Raw genomic sequence first — 25,305 nt, forward strand, 5'->3', positions numbered from 1 at the left:
ATATAGATAATTTTCCTGTCAATTCTCATCACTATTTTGTGGATGTCACCCTAGAACTAGTTGGTCATTGAATAAATATTAATTTATTTAGTACCTTCTATGCACCAGGTACTATGTTAAGAGCTTATAATACCAAAAAGGCAAAAGCTATTCTTTGCTCTCAAGAAGCTTAGGGTCTGATGATGGAGACAACATGTAAACAACTATAGAATAACAAGATATAGATAGATGAATGGATGGATGGAATACAGAGAGAGATAAAGAGATAGAGAGATTAAAAAGATAGGGATAGGTAGTAAGTGGGAAAAATCAATAGAAAGAAAGCACTAGAATTAAGAGAGATTAGGAAAGACTTTCTGTAGAAAATATGATGTTAGTAGGAAGTGAAAGAATTCAGGAAGTTGAGATGACGATGGAGAATCATGGCTTGAAAGAGTATATAACTGGATATAAGACTATTCCTATTTTTATCATTAATTAGCTCTGTGACTCTCGTGCTATTTTACTTATAAAAGGAATGGAAATACATTATTTCCAAGATTTCCTCTTGATCTAAAGTGATATGATTCTATGGTTAAACCTCTGAAGGAATATTCTGACTGCAAGAAGCCAAAATGGAGCTGAGAAGCCTTGCCCAGAGAAGCAGTCTTCACCTATATTTTTATAAAACCTACCTATTGGGTGGGTCCCAACCCATGGGGTAGGATGAAATGTTATGACAGAGCTAAGAACTGAGAAACCATAAAATATGGCTTCCTCAAGCAATCAGACAATGGGAAATGGAAGATTGTTGGAGTGTGAATGATGAAATGGTCCTATTGTGCAGAACCTACAGAATGAACTCCAGACAACATGCAACAGCAGAAATACATTCATTAATGAACTGGTAAAATCCAATATTATTTTGAAACTATTTCTGATTTGTCTACTATTGTTTTTGCTATTTTATTCCACAAAGAGGGTGCCCTATTATGTAATGATTAAGGAAATATCAGTAAAACTGCCAATCTCACACAAGATGTTCAAGATAACATTTTAATACTCTGGATTATGAAATGATTTTAAATCTCCCCCAAAGTTATTATTAATAATTGCATCATCATCATAATCAGTTCTGACTAATAAGGACTTGCCTAGCATATCCCATTGTATGATGCCTTTGGGGAACTGAATGCCAGTTAGAAAAAGTAAATTTCCTTCAGAAGAATTAGACATTGGATCAGAGATATTTGAATTTATGTCAGGTTGCCAGAGTAGATTAGAAGTGGGGAAGGGTACATTCTGTGCTCATTAGCCTTTAAGTGCCCTTACCCAACCCTTAATACACACAGTACCTATTCTTCCAATTACAGATAGTAAGTAGTAAATGGAGGAGAGTGGCTGAAGTAGAAAGGTGAACAATATTGGGGAGTCTGAGGCAGCAGTTTAGTGGAGATAATATGGCTTGGCAGGCTACTCTCATCTAGAAGTATGGTAGGAATGTCATTTTAGATGTTATTGATAATGGATACAACAGAGAACAGAGCAATAAGGAACAGAGCACATCTGGAACTAAGCCATTAGATTTTTGTGGAAAGCAAAGAAAAACATATTAAAAGCTAGTTAATAGCTCTTCTTTTCATTGCTGTTGTCTTTATTTTTTAATCCTTTAACTTGTGGAGACTAGTAAGAAGAGAAAAAAGAGAAATCTTGAGAGGAAGACGCCAGTGGTGGAAAGTAGACCACAGGAGCATAAATTTAGAGCTGGAAGAGACCTTAGGGCTAAAAAATGAAGGAATTCTGGGGTCATCAGGATCATAGATTTGGGAAGAGACCTCAAATAAAATACAATTCCCTCATTTTATAGAAGAGAAAATTGAAGTTCAGATAGGTTAAGGAACTTATTCAGTCACATAGTAGCCATGTGAAGAAGGATTTGAGTTCAGGTCTTGCTGAATCAACATCCAGTACTCTTTCCATTAAGCCACCTAGTATAAAAACAAATTTTGAAATAGTGCTGTCAAAACCCTGTGAATATTCAGTAATAATATTTATTTTAGAATAATTAGAATATTTATAAAACAGTGCCACTTCATTATAGAATAACCTGATGGAAAAAAATGCCATCCAAGGTAGCTCAATGGATTGAAAAATAGACCTGGACACAGGAGGTCCTGGGTTCAAATATGGCTTTAGATATTTCCTAGCTATATGAACCTGAGCAAGTCACTTAATCCCAAATTCCTAGCTCTTACCACTCTTCTTCCTTGAAATACTTAGTGTTGATTCAAAGTCAGAACATAAGGGTTTGTTTACAAAAAACAAAAACAAAACAACAAAAAAACATCCACAAGGAAATTTGGTTCAGAAACAGCAGTTAACTAAAAAAAAGTTTGAATTTTTAAAAAACTTGACTTCTCATTTTTCCCTCTTCCAAAAGTTTAAAGTCACTGAAATGAAATGTTTAACATTTGCTCCTCACCTGAAGATTCTCTACTTGCACGCTCACAGCCTCCAGAGAACCAGTCAGCAAGCGGAAACGAGACAGAGAATACCTGGCTTCCATCAGGTAACTGTTAATTTCCTCAGAAGCTACTTTGTACACATTCCATTGATCAAATACTGACTGTAGTAATATCTTGAGTTGTCCAACCTTTAAAAAGTATATGTGTGAGAATAATACATGGATAATTCCACAAAATAAATACAACCCAAACCAAAACCCTAACCCTATGCAATAGCCCATGAGATACTGAACACTATCTAATGAAAGTCATGTAATATGCATAATTAAAAACAGAAAGATGCAAAGCTGAGGATTTAAGATGCTCTTTTGTAATCTTTTGAGGGTTTAACTTTCATAAGTCATTGAGTTAGTGAAGCAACTGTGAATATATTTACTACATGAACATGTACTATTAGTTATAGTCCATTACTCTGGAAAGTGTTTGGAGTTGAGGCTTATTAAGGGAAGAGGAATTTTATGGATAAATGTGGCTTATGCTAGTATAACTTTTGCAGTCATATGTAATATCTATGGGCAGGGAATAGGAGTCCTTGGCTTTCAAGTCAGGTGGACCCATCAGAGTTTAGGGAAAGGTTTTAAAATGTCATCCTCTGAAATTGGAGTTGATAAGAATCAGGCATTCTGCAGAATTAACTCAACAAAAGTATGTTTTATTCAAGAAACTAATTTTCTGAATCTCCTCAAGGGGCTAAACTTTTTTAATTAAGGGGACTGAAATAAAAAACATAAACTATGATTTAATTAATTGTAATTTGTCACCAGTACATGGCAGAAGGCTGGTAGCATAGAACTTCTAGAAAATGAGAATCTATCACTATTTCTCCAGTACTGTTAAGATTAAAGATAGCCATCTCAAGATCACTAGGTATCCAGAGGAGAAATTTGCTCTCAGGTCTCACACAACCTTTGTTATCTTGTTTTTTACACATTATTACCATGTGGTCTAAGTTTGCCCAGGAATGGTTAAGCTCTTGCAGGTTATTCATGATGACACCAGATATATCCTTCTTGTCCTTAATCAAAGAAAGTCCATTCTGTTCTATTTTTTCTATTTCTTTTTCTTTTGCTTTAATTAAGTCTTCCAGATCCTAAAAATACAAAAAAAAAAAAAAGGAATGAATTTGTGGAATTTTACATTGGGCATAATATAAACTTAGGAAATGGAGCAGTAAAAATGATTAATTATGGAGCTCTCTAAACACCTTTCACTAATCATAAAAAAACTACTACTTTTTCCTTCTTCAATTACTCTGTACTTACCTTGTATAAATTTTAGATCTAGATATATGTGTACATGTTTCCGCAATAAAATGTAGGTTCACTGAGAATAGAGGCTTTTATTTCTATCTTTGTATTCCTAGTGCCTAGCACAGTATCTGGTATAGTTAAAAGTTAATAAATGATTACTGAGTGAAGGAATGAATAAGTGTATAGTAGTTTGAAGATTATACAGGTAGAGGTTGTTTTAGTATGTGAAAATTGTTTCAATCAAAATATGGTAATCTGAGGAACAAGTTTCTTAGAATGATCAATTAATTACTAAAGTGTGAATTTAACAAAAAATAGGATTTCAGTGGGGATCAAGTTATGAATGGTTACAACAGCTTGGCATGAATGTCAAAACTAATGCGGGTATGTGTTGTTTTTTTAGAGTCATAAGAGGTAGCATGATTGGCTGGAAATAGGGAATTAGAGACTAGCAACAACTCTCTCCATGAAATATTTGAATATGTGCCTGTCTTTTTTCTCTTTGTGGTTTTATGTCCTTTCTTTTTCTTTTTGGAGTACCCTTACCTTTGCATCCACCTATTTTGGCAAAAAATGGAAAGCCATTTTCATGGGTTACACATGTAGAAAATAATGCACATGTTCTCACCAATCTTTGCTATCTTATTAGTTCTCATCTGGATTCAAGCTAAGATATTTATTTTAATCTATAAATCTCAGTTTGGTCCACTCATTATTTTCTTTTTTGCATTACATATTCCTTCATAAGAATAAAAGTAGTCAAAGGGAAGTTCTGGATACCATCTGGAATACTTAAACTATACATTTTCTGTGAAAACCTTTGCCTTTGAATTCTTTTATAGTTAAGGATAATTTTACTTATTTTCATAAGTGTTGTGGAGGCTGTATTTTCTAAACTATAACTATATTTATTATTGGTTATTCACATTTTACTTTATTGATATAAAAGATAACAGTAATATGAAGTTTTTTTAATTGAGTGTAGGATGAGAGGGATTTCAAATTTATTAAAGTATATAATGGTTTAAAAACTTTTATAATTGGGAAAACTGGTTGACAAGCAATAATATGACTAATTTTCAAGCTTTCAACAGAAGAGTCTTTCTGAGCATTCTGAGCATACTGTTCTGCAGTATGTTTTCTCAGACTTGTTTCATGAGTTTGTGATGGAGCACATATGTGTGTTAAATGACTAGATTACCTGACAGTCTTTCATTGCATTCTGAACTGAAGCCTGGTCTCCAATTCTATGCTGTTGTTTAAGTCTCTTTTCTTGAGTCTCAAACCAGACTTTTAGACATTGCACGTTACTTTCAAATTCTGTCCAAGATTCCAATAAACCTTCTAGCATCTGGATCTGCATCAAAGGGAAAGAAAAGAACACCAACAAATTTAGCATATGAAATTATAAAATATTTCAGAACTGAATTTTTCAGAGTAATTATTTTTTTCACTAAAACTGGGTCCTGACAATTTAACATATTTCCCAAGACAAGACAATTTAATTGTATAAAGTATAAAATAATGCTTATGTTTGCATAGGTATTAGTTAACTATCCATCTTGTAAGGCAAAATTCATTAAGATACATAAACAAAAATATTTGGTCCTACCCTTCCTGTTAGTTTGAATTAGACCCACACACGAATGTTTCCTTTTTCCTTTTGTGGCACCCTTACCTTTGCAACTAATTATTTTAGAAAAATATGGAAAGCCATTTCCACAGTTTATACATGTAGAAAACAATGTGCATGTTCTTCTTAATCTTTGTGGTCTCATCAATTCATATCTGGATTCAATCTAAGATATTTATTTCAATTGATTAATCTTTGTTTGTTTGCTTTTAATGGTCCAAATGGAAAAGGATGAATAGTAGGGATATCTTTGCCATATACCCAATGCTTATTAGAATAAATCCCCCATTCACTAAATGATTATTCTTGGAAAAATTTGTACATACTGCCACCGTTTTTGAGGGAAGACACATAGCAATAGTCGACCTTGCTTACCTTTTCAGTAACTAGACTCTGTAAAATTTGCCAGTGTCTATTCATTGTTCCAAGCTGTTCAGCAAAATCTGTCTTATCACTTCGTTTACTTTCCACATCCTGACTGGTGATTTGTAGCACTGACTGATTCACAAAATCAACTGTCAACTGTTTACAATTTATGTCAATCTTGAAACCCTAAAAGAAGAAAACAGAGCACATGTGAAATATAAGACATCTAAATATATCTTCTCATAGTAATAGTTGTTACATTATAAGTGTTGCAAAGTGGTATTGTTGTTACTATTAGTCCAAATGGTATAAAATAGTGAATCCGTATTTGAATAATTTACAGACTGATATCTTTTGGTTTCTGTTTTTCATTTTTAAGTATAAAATAGGGGATTAGAAAAAAAGCTATGTTTTCTATGTTCAGGTGAAATATATTTTAGCATTCTGTTTTTTTGTAAAATAATTACTAAAAAGCCTTTTTTTAAAAAATAAAAACCATTATCTTCCATCTTGGAATCAATACTGTGTATTGGTTCCAAGGCAGAAGAGTGGTAAAGGCAAGGCAAAGGGGTTAAGTGATTTGCCCAGGGTCATACAGCTGGGAAGTGTCTGAGGCCAAATTTGAACCTAGGACCTCCCATCTCTAGACCTGTCTCTCAAACCACTGAGATACCCAGCTGCCCCCTAAAAAAAGCCATTCTTAAGAGTTCATAGTGAATAATCTCCATATAACTACCACAATGGATGGCTTTTTTTTTTCCCCCTGCAGGGCAAGTTATTTTTTTTACCATTTTCCTGGGTCTGTTCATTACTCAGAATATATGGACCAGAATATAAAATAAAAATACATACACATGACGATTCATATACATGTATATCTATACATATATAGACTACATGTTCCTGAATGTGACCTCAGTGTATATATATATACATACACATACACACACACAACTATAATGTACACATGTGACTATACTTATACATTTCTGTGTACATGTGCAATATATGCATACATGTGTGTTTGTGTATTTATGTAAACACATAAATCTGAACAATTTTTACTCCATTAACATATGTGCTATGGTAATTTAATTATACATTGGGATCTGCCCCCAAAGTCCAACAATCATAAAAATAAACCTACAATTATCGGATACAAAGGTAAATTTTTTAAAATTACCTTATATTTCTGTAGGTATTCGTTTATTGCTCTGTGTCCTATGGCATTTTTAATTTTCTCTTCATCCTCCTGAATAATACTTTCCATAAGAGAAATCCAGCTCATGACTTCAGTAATAGCATGACGAGAAGGTAATTTATCCATTTGTAGCTGTTCAAGTGTAATAAAGAATGAGATAAAGGTTTTATAATTCAAATCATTTCATGTTAATTTGGAATGTTAATTTTGATTTGTATATTAAAATGGCTCTTCAGAAAGTTCCTAAATCTGAATTCTAATACTAGGTTATAAATTAAATATCATTAAAATACTGAACAATTTATGCTCAATTGGCATCCAAAATTTAGGTACTTCATAACCATTCAAGTAATCCTAACACCAACATGAGGGAAATAACTTGTGTCCTTAAAAAAAAACTGTTTTTAATTGAAAGGTATTAAAAACTACAGAAAGTGTAAAATATGACATAATTTTACTAATAATATCATAAAGTCTTTTGATATATCTTAGGCCAGTGCAAACAAAAGCAAAACTAAATGAAAAAAGAAACAAGTCCTTTGATTTTTGGTACTTTGAAAGTAATTCTCTTTGGAATTCAATCAGATCTTAAAATGCCATTGTTATGCTAAATTGTTTTTAGGATATTACTAATTCATGGAATCATTAAAAAATAACTAATCTTCTGTCGTAATATCAAATCTAAGACAAAAGAGTGGCAAGGGCTAGGCAATTGAGGTAAAGTGACTTGCCTAGGGTCAACCATCTAGGAAGCATGTAAGGCTACATTTTAACCTAGGTCCTCTTGACTCCAGATCTGGTACTCTATCTACTGTGCTACTTATCTGTCTATCTCTCATCCCATGGAGTCATTTTTCCAAGCAAGAATAGGGATTAGTGGAATAAAATAAGGATTATTTGAAGCTAAAATTGAAAACAAAGAATAGTGCATTAATCCATGTTTTAATCAATTAATCAATTTCCACCCACCCACACTTTTGGGAAATTTTTGATTTGATCATTGAAGATTAAAGCAACTTGAGAGTATTTTCATCAAATACCTGATGCAATTTTTCTTGTACTACTGGAATATGTGCCAGCAGTTCTGTCCACTGGCTATCAATCTGAGACAGTCCAGAACGAAGGGCTGCCGTATCCACTTTCTTCAATCGAAGGAGCTGGTTCCCTGTGCTAAGAACTGAGGATTTTTGAGAGGACTTTGCTTCAACTTCTTTAGAAAATTCCTAAATGAAGCAATGATTGATAGGACAAATATGTTAGTTGTATATGTGTTGTTTGCACAAATGGAAGTGTTCCATTTAAGATGTATCTGCCATGAGATGTAATAATTGGTTTTTAGACCTCCATATGATAGTGATGCTGTTTTAGTCGTTACAGAGGCTGTCAAAACAAACATTGAAGGGTATGTATTTTACAAAGTTATTATTCTGGAACAGTATTAAAAGGGAAATATAATAATATTATATATATATATATATATAATATATAAAATAAAATAGAATAAAAAGTTAAGGCTATTTATGCTGACTAATGACTCCAGGCATTCCACAGGATAATAAAGCAACTGCTTGCTTAACTTAGGACCACCTAACAGTAGGTTGTTTTTTTTTTTTAATGGTTTGATGGGATTATAGACATGACAAGGACTATATCTGACTAAATGGCTTAGATTTTTTAAATGTCTTACCAGAAAAGAATTTAGGTGATCCCGAACCATTTCTAGTTCTTGTGGAACTGTCACAGATTGCTGATTCCAAAATTCTAGTCTGTCCTTTGCAGACTGTAACCAATGAATGAGCTCATTAGATTCACTCTGATATCTGTAAGAAAGTTAATGACAGCAAAATATATAAATATCCATTGAAAGGCTGGTAGAGAAAGATCATGATACAGAATCAGAAGACTTTTATAAAAACTTTAGGTCCTCTGTTTACTATGTGGGTAATCATGATTAATTCATTTAAATTCTCTGAGTCTGAGTTTCCTTATCTGTAAAATGAGGTAAATACTTACACTGTCTAACTTACATGGCTAATGTGAAAAAAAGATTCACTATACAAATTTATTATTAAAATTACAATAATTAATAATAAATATATTAATAACAATATATTGTTATAAATTATAATAAATCTCTACTTACTGATAAAATTAATGTAATTCATTAAAAGCCAAGAATCATTGTCATTATTATGAATGATTATGAATCCAGGTTTTACTTTATTTTTTCTTTATAACCCATATTAGAATTTTTAATAAGAGAAGACAGCAGAGTTAATGAAAAACTACAGGAATGAGAATAACAATATCCATTCTTTGTTATTTGTGGTCTGTATGATCTTGGACAAGACATTCATTCTAACTTAGTTTCTTCACACATAGAAGTAGAGGATCAGCCTAGATGATTATTAAGGTTGCTTTTGTTCTAAATTTTTTATCTCTGTTACTTGGGGCAAGTCACAAAATACAAAGGCTCATTATATTTTAATTTCCTTTCCTATAAGAGAAAGATGATTTTTTTCTTTCTCTTCAGCAAAGATATGCCATTTTACTGACATAAAATGAAAAGATGACAGTTTGTAGTACAATCTGAGTTTGTTTGGATCTGGGGGGGAGGATGAAGAGGAAGAGGAGTTTGATGGACATGTGAATTCACTGTTGTAGGAAATTATGAGTATGGAAACTTCTCACTACTATTATAGATCAGAAATGGGAAACAATAGGTGGAAGATGAAAAGGCAAATTTAAGCTTGATTTTATAATTTTTAAAAACCACTTGTTGGTTATGTTGCAGAAATTGTTTTTTGGAGCAAGGTATACATCAGTTGAATTGGTTGGCCTCAGATACACCTTTCAATTCTGAAATGCTATGATTCATCTGTAGCTTAGAGTCTAAGTGAGTTGCCTAGGATACAGAAAGCTTAAGTGACTTTTCATTGTCACATAGCCAGTATGAGTCAGAGACAGATCCAGGGCTTCCTAACTCCAACATCAGTCATTTATCTAGCAAGGGATTACAGATCCAGAATTAGAAAGGACCTCAGATGTCATCTAGTCCAGTCCCCTCAGTTTATATATAAAGAACTGAGAAGAATAAGATCTACGAAATTTAAGGAGGTTACAATGTGATTTTTAGGTTTTCTGAGTCTTATTTCCCCTATACCATGCTACCTTTCACAAACTAAACTGCCTCTCACAAGATGGAATACAAAGAAAAAAAATGTTAATTTACACAAAATCATTCTACATACCCCTTATCCCCTCTCAAAACTGTCCTCTCTGCCTAATCTCTGCCTAAAGATACTTTTTGTTAATCCATAAAATTTCCTTTAATTTCTTCTTTTGAAGTCTTTTATTAAAGGAAACAGGTAGAAGGAGATATTAACTCAACACTAGCTGTTTATCTCTTCTAGGAAATGTGCATTAACAAATGCCTCAATTTTAGTTGATAGTTCATTCCTTTAGGTCAAGTACCATATATGTCTTCCACAAGTTTTGTACCAACATAGTACTAGAGACCAAATTATACTTACTCCACAAATATATATATATATATATATATATACCTGCTGTTTTTTAGAATAATCTGCTACATACTGGAGTGATATGAAGTTTCAATAGCCTTTGATCTCATGGAATTTATATATATATATATAAACATATATATATGTATATATATACACATAATATATATTATTACCTTGTCCAGTGTTTCAATATTGTCTCCAATCTGTGCAGTTCTTTAGTAACCTTGCTGGTATTATTTAGCCAATGTTCTCCAAGCTGATTTAGCTGGCTTTCTAAAACTGAACAGCTAATGGTAATTAAAAGTCTTTTCCCATCATCCAGGACCTGGTACAATTTTGGTTGGTATTCAGACAAGCTTGATTTCAGCCGCTAAAATTATAGAAAACAGTGGGTCAGGAATTTCACTGCTCTTTTTTCCCTTTCTTAAATTCAATATCTTCTTCAAGGCTGAAAAGTATCTGTTATTGATACTACATTCTGTTAACAACCACAATGAAAACTTTAACTTGTCATTAAAATCTAAGGGCTAATCTCCTTAGTTTTCACCTTGATTCAACAAACATTTATTTGGTAAACATAGGCATTTTTCAAATTCAACCAAACTTATTTAGCTAATGATTAGGTGCCTCTATGAAGTGGAATAAATATTCATTGAAGAAAAAATTCAGGAAATAGATATAGTATCAAGAAAACTAAAGGTTCATCTTCATGCTGAATAATAAACATTTTGAACTTGATAAACATACACACATATACATGCATATAAATGCATATATATGCTAAGTATATACATAATGCATATATATATTTCAAATATTCAATTTAATATAATTACAAAGTTTCATTGCTTTTAGGGAAGTATAATTTAATACAAATAAAAATATATGATCAAACTTATCTCAAATTTATTTTGAATCTATGATTCTTAAAAATGTCTAGTGGATATTGAACTAGCTATAAAAAACAAAGTTCAATGATAACTAACCTGGTAGAGTGTTATCCGATCATTTAGTCTTTCTTCACTTTCTTCTACCAAACCAACACTTGGGATGCTACTTTCAACTGCTTCTAACTGTCTGGCTAGTTCTTGATAGTCATCCTCCAGATGGGACCATGTCTAAACACATATAATATACATGAGTTACATGTGTGATAGCAAGAAGAACTGTTAAGAACTTATTTGTAAAAGATATTTTTTCTTTTATTTTCCTGATTTCTGTGAAAATAACACAAACTTCAGAAATTATCATAATGGCAAGCTTAAAAGCAATTTTTGATTTGTTTATCACATTGTAGGTCACTATAGAGGAAGGCAAAGTATCCATAAGAAAGTGATAGAATGTTAAATTTTGATGTTAGACTATTCTTCTGGACAACTGATATTATAGATGCAAAATATGAAATATTAAAACAAAATCCTGATTGAACATTAATCTGTTCACTGAGTCTACTAAATTCTTTAGAGTCTGAAAATAGGAACAGGGAAACTAAAAAAGAAGTCAGAAATTCAGACCATGAATAAATTTGGCATCTTTGGTCTTATTATGAGCTCATGACCACTTGTGAAGAGAAATTCTCAGAAGCATAGCCAAAGACACAAAGATCAAGTTCTTTTTTCTATGGGAATAAACTCAAAATCAATCATCAGATAATCTATCCCAGTTCCACTGGGCTATAAATTTGATTCTTTAACAAATATTATTTGAACATGTAAGCTTAGTGTGTGGGTTTTCGTCTTTTTCTCTCCATGTTATAAATGCTTATTTGCCAAACATTTGGGGAGGACTTTGCTGCCATATGTAGGAATTAAAATGGGCAGGGTGAAGATAAACTGTTCAGGTCACCTCATTTTGAAATTTCTAAAACTCATATAAAGAGTTCCCATTCAGACTATTGCAGTGAGTAGTACATATTTAGACTGCTACAATTCAAAACATTGCTTTTTCTTAGTTCTCTTCCTATTTGTCTGTCTACTCCTACTCAGTCTTATTTGATGGATCATCATTCATGTCTCATCCTCTACCTGTTGATAAGACTCTGCCCTGGATCTTATTTCCTTTCTCTCTGCTTTCATCAACATCAATGGATTCAACTGTTATCTCTGTGCAAGATTTTATGGATCTATAAAGAACCTTCTAGCTCCATGTCAATGAGCTGAGAATTCATTGGTAGTCTCTCATAACCCAATGCCTCACAGGCATTTTGAAGTGAATGTTATATATTTATCCAAAACTGTACTCACTATCTTTCCCCCCAAACCCACTGTTCTCCTTTTCTAATACTGTCAATTGTACCACCAATCTTCTAGCCACTAAGAACATTTGCAACTTTGGAATTATCCCTAGTAGCTCAATTTCTATCACCCTTTCCCCCATATCCAATCACTTACCAAGTCATTTCAATTCTGCCTTTCCAATATTTCTGACACACCCCATTTTTCCACTCACATAGTCTTCTCTTAATCTCCCCCAATTCAGGCCTTCGTTACTTCTTACCTGGGTAATTTTAATAGTTTCCTAATTGTTTTTCCTGCTTCAATTCTTTTCATTATCCAATCTATTGTCCACTAAGATTTCAAACTCATATTTCTAAAGGACAAGTCTGACCATGTAAAAATCAAACAAAAAAACAAATTCCAGGACTCCCTATTGCCTCTAAAATAAAATAAAATGCTTTTGGGGGGCATTTTAAGCTCCTTACAATCTAGATTCAGCCTAATGTTTTAGGTTTATTTCAAATTTATCCTGACTATTCTGTGGTCTAGTCAAATTGCCCTGTTTGCTATTCCTTTTAGAAGCCATTCCACCTCCCACTCTCATACCAATAATGCATTCTCTTTACACTTTTACTTAGAATCATTAGCTTCCTCCAAATCTTAGCACAAGAGTCATGCCCTCCATGAAGTCCTTCCTGACTCTGCTAGAACTTATTGCTTCCTATTGTCATAAACTTATTTGTACAAAGTTTTATTTAGTTCAGTATGCAAATATTGTTTCGAAGCTTCTTGAGAGCAAGAACTGTTTCATCTTTGTCTTTGTAACAATACCTATGATGCTGGGCACATAAGTCATTTAATAGATGTTAGTTGACTACACACAGCTAAGTATATCTACTGTGTTTTATACTCTATGAACTGATGAAATTCTTGTTGGGGGGATAATAAATTCTTAAAAGAGATATCACTATTTAAACTGAAATGAAGTTTTAAAATGAATACACAATACTAATCCTCCATTCACATGTACTTTATATCAAATGTAATTTCAGTTTCAACGTGCAAGATCATTGACACTTATCTATGAAGTAGATTTATAAGAAGGTTTAACAACATCTCAGTGCCGAGTATTCATTTGTTCACTTAATTTAAAAATTTTAGTGTGAACAATAAGTTTCATTTCACTATAAATCATTGTGGATTAGAAACTTCCTCTTTGGAAGCACAAGGAATTGTTTATTGCACTCTGTCTGTCTAGAGAAATGTCTGTCTAGAGAAAACAGTTAGAAGTAGCAAAAGTTCAGCATGATATCTATACTATCTAAATGGACTAATGATGCTGGGATGGTATAGAAGAGAGTTGAAAATACCTGAAGTTTTGAAGAGGAAAAGGAATAAAAATAGAGCAACAACTTTATGGAGCTGATCAAAGATAAAACACCCAGGAAAGATTGTGACCATGATGCCAGCCTATAGGAGAAATATTTGGGCTACTTCTCCCCACTACTTTATTTCTGGATTTGATAAGCAATGTCCTAGCAATTTGGTTTTTATTCCACATCAAGAACTCAGTGGGGTTAATAGCATTCAAAATTATATTATGTGCTTCTACAGTCATACTTAACAGATTGCTGCTATCATCATATTGATAAGATTAAAGGCACTATGTAACACCTTCCTAGGACTCCACATCTGAAGAGCATGCAAGGATGGAACTTGTGCACAAAGCCATCTGTGGCAGAACCCCAAAGGAAATGTCAACAGCAAAGATGGATGAAATGGGACTCCTCTTTAAAGTACGAAGTAGACTTTATGGATACGCAAACCTTGCCTTAATGAATACCCTTACTTTGTCTTTATTTGATTACAACAGAAAAATAAGTTAAAAACCAGCTCTTACCTCTAGAATGTATTCTAGCTCCACACCCCTCTTGTGAGCTTGCTTTAATACAGTTGAAGCCTGAGCCATCAATTCCATATGGAACTGGGTTTCCTTTGGAATGGCAAAACTGATTATCTTCCTGGAGAGTGTTTCAGTTAAGATCATATGGGATTCAAGGCCTTGAAAATACTCCTAGAATTTTTCAGAAAACAAAGCATCACAAATATATTCACATCTTACTTTTCCAATAAAATTTGCTTCAAAATAAGAATAACAAAATTATGTTAAAGAAAGAAAATTCGATTTGATCAATGTAACTATATTCTAATCTTACTGTCATCATTGCAGTCCAGACCCCAAATCTGGATTGCATCAAAAGTCTTCACATTGGCTTATCAATCTCTAAATTATGCCATCAAGAATCCTGTGGCAATACTTCCAGAATGATGTTTTAGAATTGAGATAACCTTTTGTGTAAAGTATTTCCTACATGAAAACCTTCATGGCTCAGTCTTCCATAATATAAAGTCCAAATCCTTTAGCCTGGTGCTCAAGGTCTTCTCAATCTAGCCCCTACCTTATTCATCCAATCTACCTTATGCTATCCCCTCATACAAATCTCCTTGCTCCAAACAAATTAATCTATGCATTGTTTTCTATATACCCACACCAAGTACATTCTTGTTCTATGCCTCTGCTCTGGTGCTCTTTACCTGTAATATTTTACCTCCACATGTTCTAAGTTATTTCCTTCTTGCAAACTCTAACTTTCCATTAAAGATTAAAATATTTAGTAGTTGTTGATGATGTTGTTTTAGCTGCCATATCATGATGTTAAATTATAAAATTATAAAATTTTGGTAAATCATAACACCTTGAACACCAGTCCCTAGAAAAAAATTAGATCTGAAAAAAAAAAAACCTCAATCCTCCCCTAACCTGAAAGCAGAGGTTATAAGGCACCCGAAGCAATAAATATTTTTTTCTTTTTAAAGAAATTACTTCATATGTAAGAATAATATGTGGTATTACATTTGTTTTACTTTTAGGATGTCATCCATTAGAAATAACTTTTCAACAATATCCCAAAGCTAAAGTAGTAATTTTTCAGTTAGGAAAATTATATTCTTCTATGGTATGAAAGATGTCATTAGCATAATCAATTCAGCAACTGTTGACTCTTTTGGCACACCCAAAAAAATTCATTAATTTTTAGTCAATTAGACCAAGTATAATTAGAATGAAACAATTACTGATCTTATCTAATTATATGCAGGCTAAAAGTGTTTATCATGAAGGTTCTTGAAATGAATGAAGAGGTTATGCTCTAGTTTGTTTTGACATCTAGTAATAATTGTGGTCTGTTGGTCTCACATTAACCCAGTGAATGCTCATCTAAGAAATCACAGGAATTAATAGGAAGAAGTGGCCCTCTTGGAGAGGTTGCAGTATTTTAAATAAAACTCTTCCCTCATATGCTTATTAGCTGCATGAATCTAGGCATTGCACTATTCTAAAATCTAGTTTCTTCCTCCATAACATAGAAGTAGTAAGAATATTTTTGTCTGTCATGCATGATAAATAAACGTTTCTAAGCAAAAATCCATGTAAGTGCTTTAAAATGTGAATTACTGCCTTGACATTTTTTTTTACTCTGTTTTGGTTACCCATATTCTTTGACTATATGACCATATGGAATGGACACTTAGAAAAATAGGGTCTTTATTTTCCCAGGAAGATGTCTAAAGGATCAAGTCAAGAGGATCCAGAAACATTTATCTGCACTAACATATTTGTGGTTATAATGGAGGTGGGCTACATTTCTGGGTTCAGAAGGGAGCTCATTCCTAGGGGAAATAAGAAAGATGTTGCCTTTGGGCTAGAGAACCAAGAAGTGACATTTCTAGAGCAGGATTGTGGGGGAACAAAGTAATTAGTGTCAGAGGAGGGAATAGATTTTGGAGAGTATGGAACAAAAAACTATTCTAAAGAATTCTGCTTTTATCTGTCTTCCACTGAGAGGATAGCCAGTAAAGAATTACTCAAAAAATTACTAAAAAAATTATGTATCTCAACTTGGAATTTTCCTAAGATTTCATTTCAATTTATCTGAGACAAATCTTTGTTCTTTCCAATTCCAATGGGCTTTATCAACCTTTAGTGATTATGTTAGAGAGTATAAATATAGCAAGAACAACTCAAAAATTTGAGTACTGGGTTTTAAAATATAAATAGCAATGTGTAAGGCATTTAGGAACATATATCTATTTGTTTAATTTGAACCTTGTGCTTGTCAAGTAGCTGTTGAACTTCTTCTTTGGAAGATACAATCATTTTTTGGTCTCCTGCCATCTTTTCTTGACCCGTTTCCAGCAGGTCAGCCAGGTCTTGCAGAGCTCGTTCATATTGACTCTTAAGTGCTAGATTCTGGTTTAGCCCACTGCGCCGGGAGGCAATGACCATCATCAATTCATCATACATGTCCTAACAGATAAAAGCAACAGATTTTCATTTACTATCCAGGCTAAATAGCAGGTTAACAGCATATCACTTGCTTTAAATTTTGTGACTATATCATGCTTACTTATCCACAAATTTGCTATATTAGTAGGAGTACCACTGAGTAGAACAACTGATTTGCCTTTAATGTATCTGAAAATATTTTAAAAGCACACACAAAAAGGAGAATTTAATGTTTCAACACTTTAATAAATTTGAATGTGGTCTATGAAGGGCAAGGTAGGTCTGATAATAGCTCTAACCAGTGATGCCAATAGGGTAATATAGATGTGGCTTACATTATATGAATCTGGGAACACTATAAAGAAGATTGAAAAGGTAAATATTTGGCTGAAGAACAAAATAGCAACAGAGAGGAAAGATAATGATTACTATTCTTTAAAGAAAGTATATGCAGTTTCCTTAATATCTTGTAGACCCAATTACCTTATTTTGTCGGGTATCAAAAAAATCCCAAAATTAGTTAAATGTAACAAAGACTTTTTAAGGTAATAACAAAATATTTTTGTCATATGAGTGGAGTAAATAGCTATTTGGCCTGGAAGGACATTTTAGTAGAGGATGTCAACCACAGAATTTGTGAAATAATGTTGAGTCAATTAAGGTATCATAATAGTGTTTTTGGAAGACCAAAAATGTCCATTTTGGTAAAATTTAAGGCTCATGATCAGTTACAAGTATTTTACTTGGCTTTATTCCTTTATGTTTAAAGTCTTTAGAATAATGACTGAAGAAGCTGTAAGCAGAACTCCATATATGGCATTTTGAAATATTAGGTGTAGAAATTAAGCCAATTAAATAGGTATTTCTCTTTGTTTAATAAGGATGTGTTTTATTTCCCTACAAGGGCTTGTGAACCTTAATTGAGTTTAAATATCCTCTTAACATTCTTGTAGTAAGATGTAAAGACAACTCAGGGTTTTATTGGTAACCAATTGCAGACTTTTGGAATACAAAACTACCATACCAACTTTGTGTTTAATAAATTATGCCATACCATTGGCAAATGTGACAGCCTAATATTTTCATGTCTGTGTTAGGTTTTGGCTAACCCACCAAGAATTCAGGTCTAGAAAAAGAAGCATAGTGTTTCCAGACCTTTTGGAATGACCCAGGGGGCTCAAATCAAGTTTTCTGACTTCGATCCTGAAGGTTACATTGATTTTCTGATTGATGCAAGATTTTAGATACATTATAAGTAGTTTAAAACTTGTAAAGAGAGACCTATATTTGTAGCGATCAAAATCATTTGTAAATGGAGTACATGGCAAAGCACGAGTGCTCCTTTTTCTCTAAAAATTATTTGGGGGGGGGTAGGAAATACAGATGGAAAATTAGGTATATAAGCTTCCCTTTAGTATGAGATTGCTTTCCTAAGAGATATTTTCCAGGGAATTATATCACATGAGGTACATAACTGTCATTGTTGTTTGTCCTTTATTTTGAAAGAGGATCAATGACATCAAGGGGGGGGGTTCTTGACTTGTGTGTGATTTGCATTTAAGTAAAGCAGAGCTGCACAAAGTCCTCATCCTCACTCTTTCTTCCAGAGTTATTGAAGTCCAGTCAAGATGACTGGTGATGGCTTAAGATGCAGTGGACGACCATGATTCTTTGAAGTCTTACCAAGCTCTAAGCTCTCCACAGCACCTGTTTTAACTGCCTTCATGGACACTGGAATAAATTGTTTTCATCTGCCCATCCTACCAGGAGAAGTCCTCATATGGTTGAGATGGATATCTCTTTACCACACAAATGTGTTTGAGGCATGTCGGTTACTCTCAATCTGGTTTAGCCCACCTGCCAAGATGGTTTTACTGGGCTGTGGCTGTTGTACATGCTGAAGCTTCTTAAGAGCCACAATTGAGAGTTGGATGTAACAAGTGGATACTAAAAGTGGTTACTAAAAGTGGATGAGTAGCCCTGAAAAGGGCTTTTTAGTGTATAACTATTTTCAAATAAAAATATGGTTTAAAAGTTCATACAGGAAGGAACAATCCTAAAAAAGACACTAAAAAAGTTACAGAAATTTTGGTTCATCAGTTAGTGCCTAACCAATATGTACTTTATTTTTAAAAAGGAATATGTACTTTGTAAGAAAATTGAGGATGTAATAGAGAAATTGATTTCTATTAATATTCTGAACTATTAAGCATTAATACTGCATTTCTTTGTTCAAGTTAACTCAAGAAAGAGTAAGTGTATATAGTGTATATTAGGGAGCTACATGAAGAATGGGGTAAAACACAAAATATGGATGGAATGATCATTGACTGAATGATTACCTGGAGTTTGGAGAGTTCTTGCACTGAGGGCTGGTCAATCTGCAATTTATCACCACGTCTCTTTAATTCAATGATACTTGCATCTAATTCCTTCAGACCATCTTCTGCCTGCTGTATTGCCTACATCAAATAAATAATATTTCTTTGTAACATTCATATAATTTCTATGGCTTTTTACTAGTTCTTTTCTTTCCAAGTAACACTAATCTTTAAATGCAGACCATAGATTGAATATAGACCAACAGGAAGAAGATATTCTAGGCAACTACTTGAACATAGAGTTAAGAATGAACATTTATTGAGAATCATAACAGTTGGACTAAAGTAGTCTCTTCAAAGATGGTAAGCAGACACTACTTCCTCCAATTAAATCAGATTAAAGTATTTTGAAATGTCATAGTTTTCATAATGAATTTGTCCCTGTGTAACTGATTTTCTAAAATATGTTCCTAAGTTGGGAATGTTTGCATAAAAATAATCTTTTAAAAATATACATGTTATAAAACACACATATATGTTATCCCCTTAGTCTCATAAAATATAATGCATAAATTATCACATGGTTATTTTGTTATTAGCTAAAGCAAAAAAGGATACCAGTAAAATATATAGTAAAGGATTCTGAAAAAAAGAATAACCTTTGGCATTTAACAAATACATAGTTTTAATCAATTATCTCTTGTCTGGGATACAAGAATCCAATTACAACTTCTTATATATGCTTTAAAGTAATGAGACATTTTCAGTGGTATGAATAGTTATTTACTTTAGATAATTTGGTATTAAAATACATGCTCCAATTGGGCTAGCTTTTTTGTTAGCGTTCCCTATACATGTGATAGTGCCTACACATGTCTTATTAATCTTTTTATATTTATGATCTATTTAACATTCATTGGACAGATATTTTAAACAATATAACTAAGGGATGCACACAGGACCATAGATTTTCAAAAGAACGTGATTTTGCCTGAATATGACTACTTTCTTCAGTTATAAGAAAAGATAGCAGTGTCCATAATAGCACCTAAAATGTTATAAAATTTTAGTTAACTCCAATAACTTCACAGAAGATGGCCACTGACTGTTTGCCCTAATATAAGGCTTCCTGATTCTTGGAAGTGAATGTTGGAGATATAGAAGAGTCATTTCCCCTCTCCCATGGGCAATATACTGATCTTCTGGTCATTATTTGAGCCAATATATTCTATAGGTTCTACTCTCTTTGTTATATTTATTCTCTAAATGCATAACTATAAATACCTCTATTTGTTCTGCTGTTGGCTTCTCCATCACATTGGCCAGTTGTTGCAGAATGATGTATTTGTTATCTGCTAGTGATGTCAAAAGCAGTTTCAGATCATTCTGAGGGAGAAAAAAATGAATAAAGTGATAGTCAAGTCATCTTAAAGACCCACATCACTCAACTACTCACACATAAATGGCAGCAGTCACTCAGGTCCTATTAAGATGAGGCACATTCAAGTCTTAGTATCTCTGTACTATTGAGAAAGGCACCTAATGATGGCTAGGAAATTTGACAAGCATTTGGAAATTTAATGCACACACACACAAATAATATATAACTTAAAGGTAAAATGGTCAGTTTTCATTATGTTCGTATTATAAGATTGTGAAAATATCCATTAGTTCTGTATACAAAAAATATTATTAAAAGACTGGATTACAAAACTGTTACTTGAACAAATATGAAACTAAATATATTTATATGGAGTTCTGACTTATTATCAGATATTTGGTAATTAAGAAGAATAAAAATGTTTGTGGCTTGATCTTTTAATCATATTCATATTGAAACATCTTTCTCCAATTAAATCAGAATAAAGTATTTTGAAATGTCATCATTTTCATATAGGAACTTGTCCCTGCAAAACTGATTTTCTAAAATGTGTTCCTAAGTATGGAATAGTTGCATAAAATATAATCTTTTTAAAACACATATGTTACAAAACACACAATACATATATATTATCTCCTTAGTCTCATAAAATGTAATGCATAAAATTATTACATGGTTCTTTTATTGCCATCTAAAACAATTATCTAAAAAGATACCAGGAAAAAATATAGTACAGGACTCTGAAAGAAGAATGACCTTTGTCACTTAACAAATACATAGTTTTAATCAACTTTCTCTTGTCTAGTATACAAAACTACAGTTACAACTTATTATATATACTATAAAGTAATGAGATACTGATCCATGCAATGATCAGCCACAATTTTAGAGGATTGATGATCAAACATGTGATCCACCTCTTGAGAAAGAAGTGATAGATTCAAGATGCATAATAAAAACTAGACTTTTAGACATGACCAATGTGAGACTTTATTTAATGTACATAATTGTCATAAAGCCTTCCTTCCTTCCTTCCTTCCTTCCTTCCTTCCTTCCTTCCTTCCTTCCTTCCTTCCTTCCTTCCTTCCTTCCTTCCTTCCTTCCTTCCTTCCTTCCTTCCTTCCTTCCTTCCTTCCTTCCTTCCTAATGCTAGAGATGGGAAGAAAAAGGAGCCCAAGTCTAGACTTGCACATAAAGGAGGTAGGGTGGTGGTCATTAAAGTATTTAAAAACAACTTATAGAAGAGAACAGAAGGAACACCAGAAGGAATCAAGGGGAAGTCAGAAACCCTTGAAAATTGCATATTGACTTTGTTGTATATTTTAAATGACATCTAACAGATACATAATAGATATTCACAAATTCAGAAACTGGAGGGATGCCTATCAATTGGAGAATGACTGAACAAATTGTGGTATAAAACAGTGAAGGAATACTATTTTGCTTAAGAAATAACAAGCAATCAGGGGCAGCTGTGTAGCTCAGTGGATTGAGAGCCAGGCCTAGAGATGGGAGGTCCTAGATTCAAATCTGGCCTCAGACACTTCTCAGCTGTGTGACCCTGGGCAAGTCACTTGACCCCCATTGCCTACCCTTACCACTCTTCTGCCTTGGAGCCAATACATGGTATTGACTCCAAGATGGAAGGTAAGGGTTTAAAAAAAAATAAAATAAAATAAAAAAAAGAAATAACAAGCAATCAAATCTGGCCTCATACACTTCCCAGCTGTGTGACCCTGGGCAAGTTACTTGACCCCCATTGCCTAGCCCTTACCACTCTTCTGCCTTGGAGCCTCTACACAGTATTGACTCCAAGATGGAAGGTAAGGGTTTAAAAAAAAAAGAAATAACAAGCAAGACAATTTCAGAAAAATCTGGAAAGACTATGAGCTGATGTAAAAGTAAAGTAAACGAAACCAGGAAAACATCATATACAGTAACAGCAATGAGCAGGAATGATACAATCATCAACCATGAATGACAACAATTCTGAGTAACACAATAATCTAAAAAATTTCTGTAGGACTTCTGATAAAAAAATGCTATTCACTTTCAGAGAAAAAACTGATGCAATCTGAATGCATATGGAAGTATAATCTTTAAACTTACTTTATTTTTCTTGTTGTTTTTTGTCTATTTTCTTTTGTAACATGTCTAATTTAGAAATGTTGTTTTTTGTCTATTTTCTTTTGTAACATGTCTAATTTAGAAACATGTTTTATGTGACTTCACATGTACAAACCATATCAAATTACTTGTTTTCTCAAGAAGGGAAAAGAGAGAGGCAGAGGAAGAGAATTTGGAACTAATTTTTTTTTAAATGGGTGTGAATATTTTTTTTTACCTGTAACTGAGAAAAGATTTTCTAAAAAACTAAAAAATTTGGATTTACTGTTTTGATTATATGTACTTTCTTGGTTCTTTGTACTTTGTACTTTGTCCATCTTGTACCCAGATTTTTAATGCAGTTTTAAGTTTACAACTATACTAAAACTTTTGGGACACCTTGAATACAGAAATTAGATATTATATGTTTTAAAAATTAAATTATAACATATACTATTTTGGGTTTATGTATATACATATATATAATTGCCAAACCCTACTATACATGGCTAAAACTTGAAAATCTACTTTTAAAAGAATTACTTGCTTTCCCTTATTCTGAAACTGTACTCTTAGCAACCTATGCCTTTAGATTCCCCAGTATTGACTTAATTAAGCTTAGTTGATTGATTGAACACTTTTCCCTAATCCTGACTGAACACCAGCTAGTTCCACATCACAGAGTTATTCATTTCCCTCCATCATTAAAGCCTTCATTTTAAATCTTTGAAAGTTAAATGTTACAGTAATAAATGCATTAACAAAAATGCATCATCATACAGAATATTATCTACTTGTTCTAAAACCATTTTCTCCAGACATCTATAATAATTGGGCAGGGCCATTCTTGGGTACTAATTCTAATTTAGGGCAGTTCCATTCAGCTTCTATCTTCATATACCCTATTACATGTTCATGTACACATGTACTCTGGGAAGTCATTCAATGACCTTATCATATATGAAAAAAAGCAGAAGAAAAGGACTTTCTGACCTTGTCTTAATGCTATACAAGGATCACTGAGGTGCCATAAAATGTCAAGTCTCATTCTCATTAAAGATGTGATTGCTAAGTATTCTCCAATATTTTCACAATCTTCACATCTTCAGCAGTATCTTTAATTACATTAATCCTTTAAAATGCTTCAAATATGTAATGAATCAGACTATATATTTGTAAATAATTTCTCCATTTGCTTTTCACATGCTCTAGCCAAATTTCTCCAGATAATGTAATAATATAAAACATTTTTTTTTCTTTTAAGAACTTTTCTGAAGTTACTAAAGCCCAAGTGTAGGCAATGACTATTTACTTCTCTCTCTCTCTCTCTCTCTCTCTCTCTCTCTCTCTCTCTCTCTCTCTCTCTCTCTCTCTCTCTCTCTTTCTGTAATTTACAAATATGTAATAACCTTTTAAATAGGTTCAAGGGGATTGTATACCTCATTGTTTTAAAGGATATTTAGATTTCTTTATTAAATACTTTCTTCACAATTTTGTAATGCAATGTCAAGTCTATAAATAGTACACTGGAACATTTATCTTAGACAATTCCTTGAGTTCCAATATTATTTATTTAATTTAATGTTCTAATTTCTCAAAAAATTTTAGTTGTCAATGATTTTCCCATATCTATCCAAGGAAGCTAGCATTTCAAATTTTCTAATTCCACAAATTGGTTTTATTCCTAAACTACTAATTAGTGAGTAATATAAGTAATTTGGGCTTTGCATCACACATGAAGTAACATCATTCAACTAAATAACTTCCACAGTTGATGAAATGGGATCATAGAACTAAAAATTATTTTATAAAATTATATATAAGAATGATTGTACCTGGAAATTTAGTATTTGCTGTAGTCTTTCCTTCATTTGTTGACATCGTTGATTTACTACAGAATCTAATAAGGATAGCCTCCCTACAAGACAGCCCAAAGTCTCTTCAATAACATCTCGGTTATCACCATTTTCAGGAAATGCTTGAGAAAATAAGTTCTTGTTCTTATCCATTTCCTCAGACATCTCTTTAATATCTTTGGCAAGAGTCTGCAGTCATAAAATGTGAAATCGCATTTAAGAAATCAGTTATAGTTACACATTAATTATCAACTATTATAACTCATTGAAAAGAAAATGAACTATTATTCTTAATCAAACAACTAATCCAAGTTAAAAAAAAATTTTACTCCACTTCAATGACCCTTTCCTATTTGGAATTAATTTCTATTTTTGGTTTTTATTCTTTATGAAGGTTTGTGATATATTCATCAGTATTTCTCTTCAATGTTCTTTTCTCTTTCCTATATATATTAGATTGAGAATTCTAATTTAGAAAGAAAGGTTTCTGTTGAATTTATGTCTCCAATTAATTGTCTCTGTCATCTTCTTTGAAAGTATCCCTAACTTTCTTCTTTCTTTTTTAACATTTCATGCTTATATGTGAGATAAATTAAGGA

At 32.6% G+C, this 25,305-nt stretch overlaps 1 protein-coding gene across 19 annotated transcripts in view; it reads right to left on the bottom strand.

Moving 5' to 3' along the window:
- The window catches only part of SYNE1 (spectrin repeat containing nuclear envelope protein 1), a 569,990-nt gene that overhangs the window by 105,514 nt on the left and 439,171 nt on the right, over positions 1-25,305 (bottom strand). For all 19 annotated transcript variants that reach the window (XM_016428964.2, XM_056818948.1, XM_056818954.1 and 16 more), the window contains 14 exons: positions 24,686-24,895; positions 20,648-20,749; positions 19,385-19,504; positions 16,863-17,063; positions 14,598-14,771; positions 11,468-11,599; positions 10,655-10,851; positions 8,642-8,774; positions 7,995-8,177; positions 6,937-7,086; positions 5,763-5,939; positions 4,956-5,111; positions 3,442-3,594; positions 2,462-2,632 (listed from right to left, as the gene is read on the bottom strand). In XM_016428964.2, coding sequence (XP_016284450.1) covers positions 2,462-2,632; positions 3,442-3,594; positions 4,956-5,111; positions 5,763-5,939; positions 6,937-7,086; positions 7,995-8,177; positions 8,642-8,774; positions 10,655-10,851; positions 11,468-11,599; positions 14,598-14,771; positions 16,863-17,063; positions 19,385-19,504; positions 20,648-20,749; positions 24,686-24,895 — 2,259 coding nt within the window. The remainder of the gene's footprint in view (positions 1-2,461; positions 2,633-3,441; positions 3,595-4,955; positions 5,112-5,762; positions 5,940-6,936; positions 7,087-7,994; positions 8,178-8,641; positions 8,775-10,654; positions 10,852-11,467; positions 11,600-14,597; positions 14,772-16,862; positions 17,064-19,384; positions 19,505-20,647; positions 20,750-24,685; positions 24,896-25,305) is intronic.

This window comes from Monodelphis domestica, chromosome 2, assembly GCF_027887165.1.
Source record: "Monodelphis domestica isolate mMonDom1 chromosome 2, mMonDom1.pri, whole genome shotgun sequence".
Taxonomy (NCBI): domain Eukaryota; kingdom Metazoa; phylum Chordata; class Mammalia; order Didelphimorphia; family Didelphidae; genus Monodelphis; species Monodelphis domestica.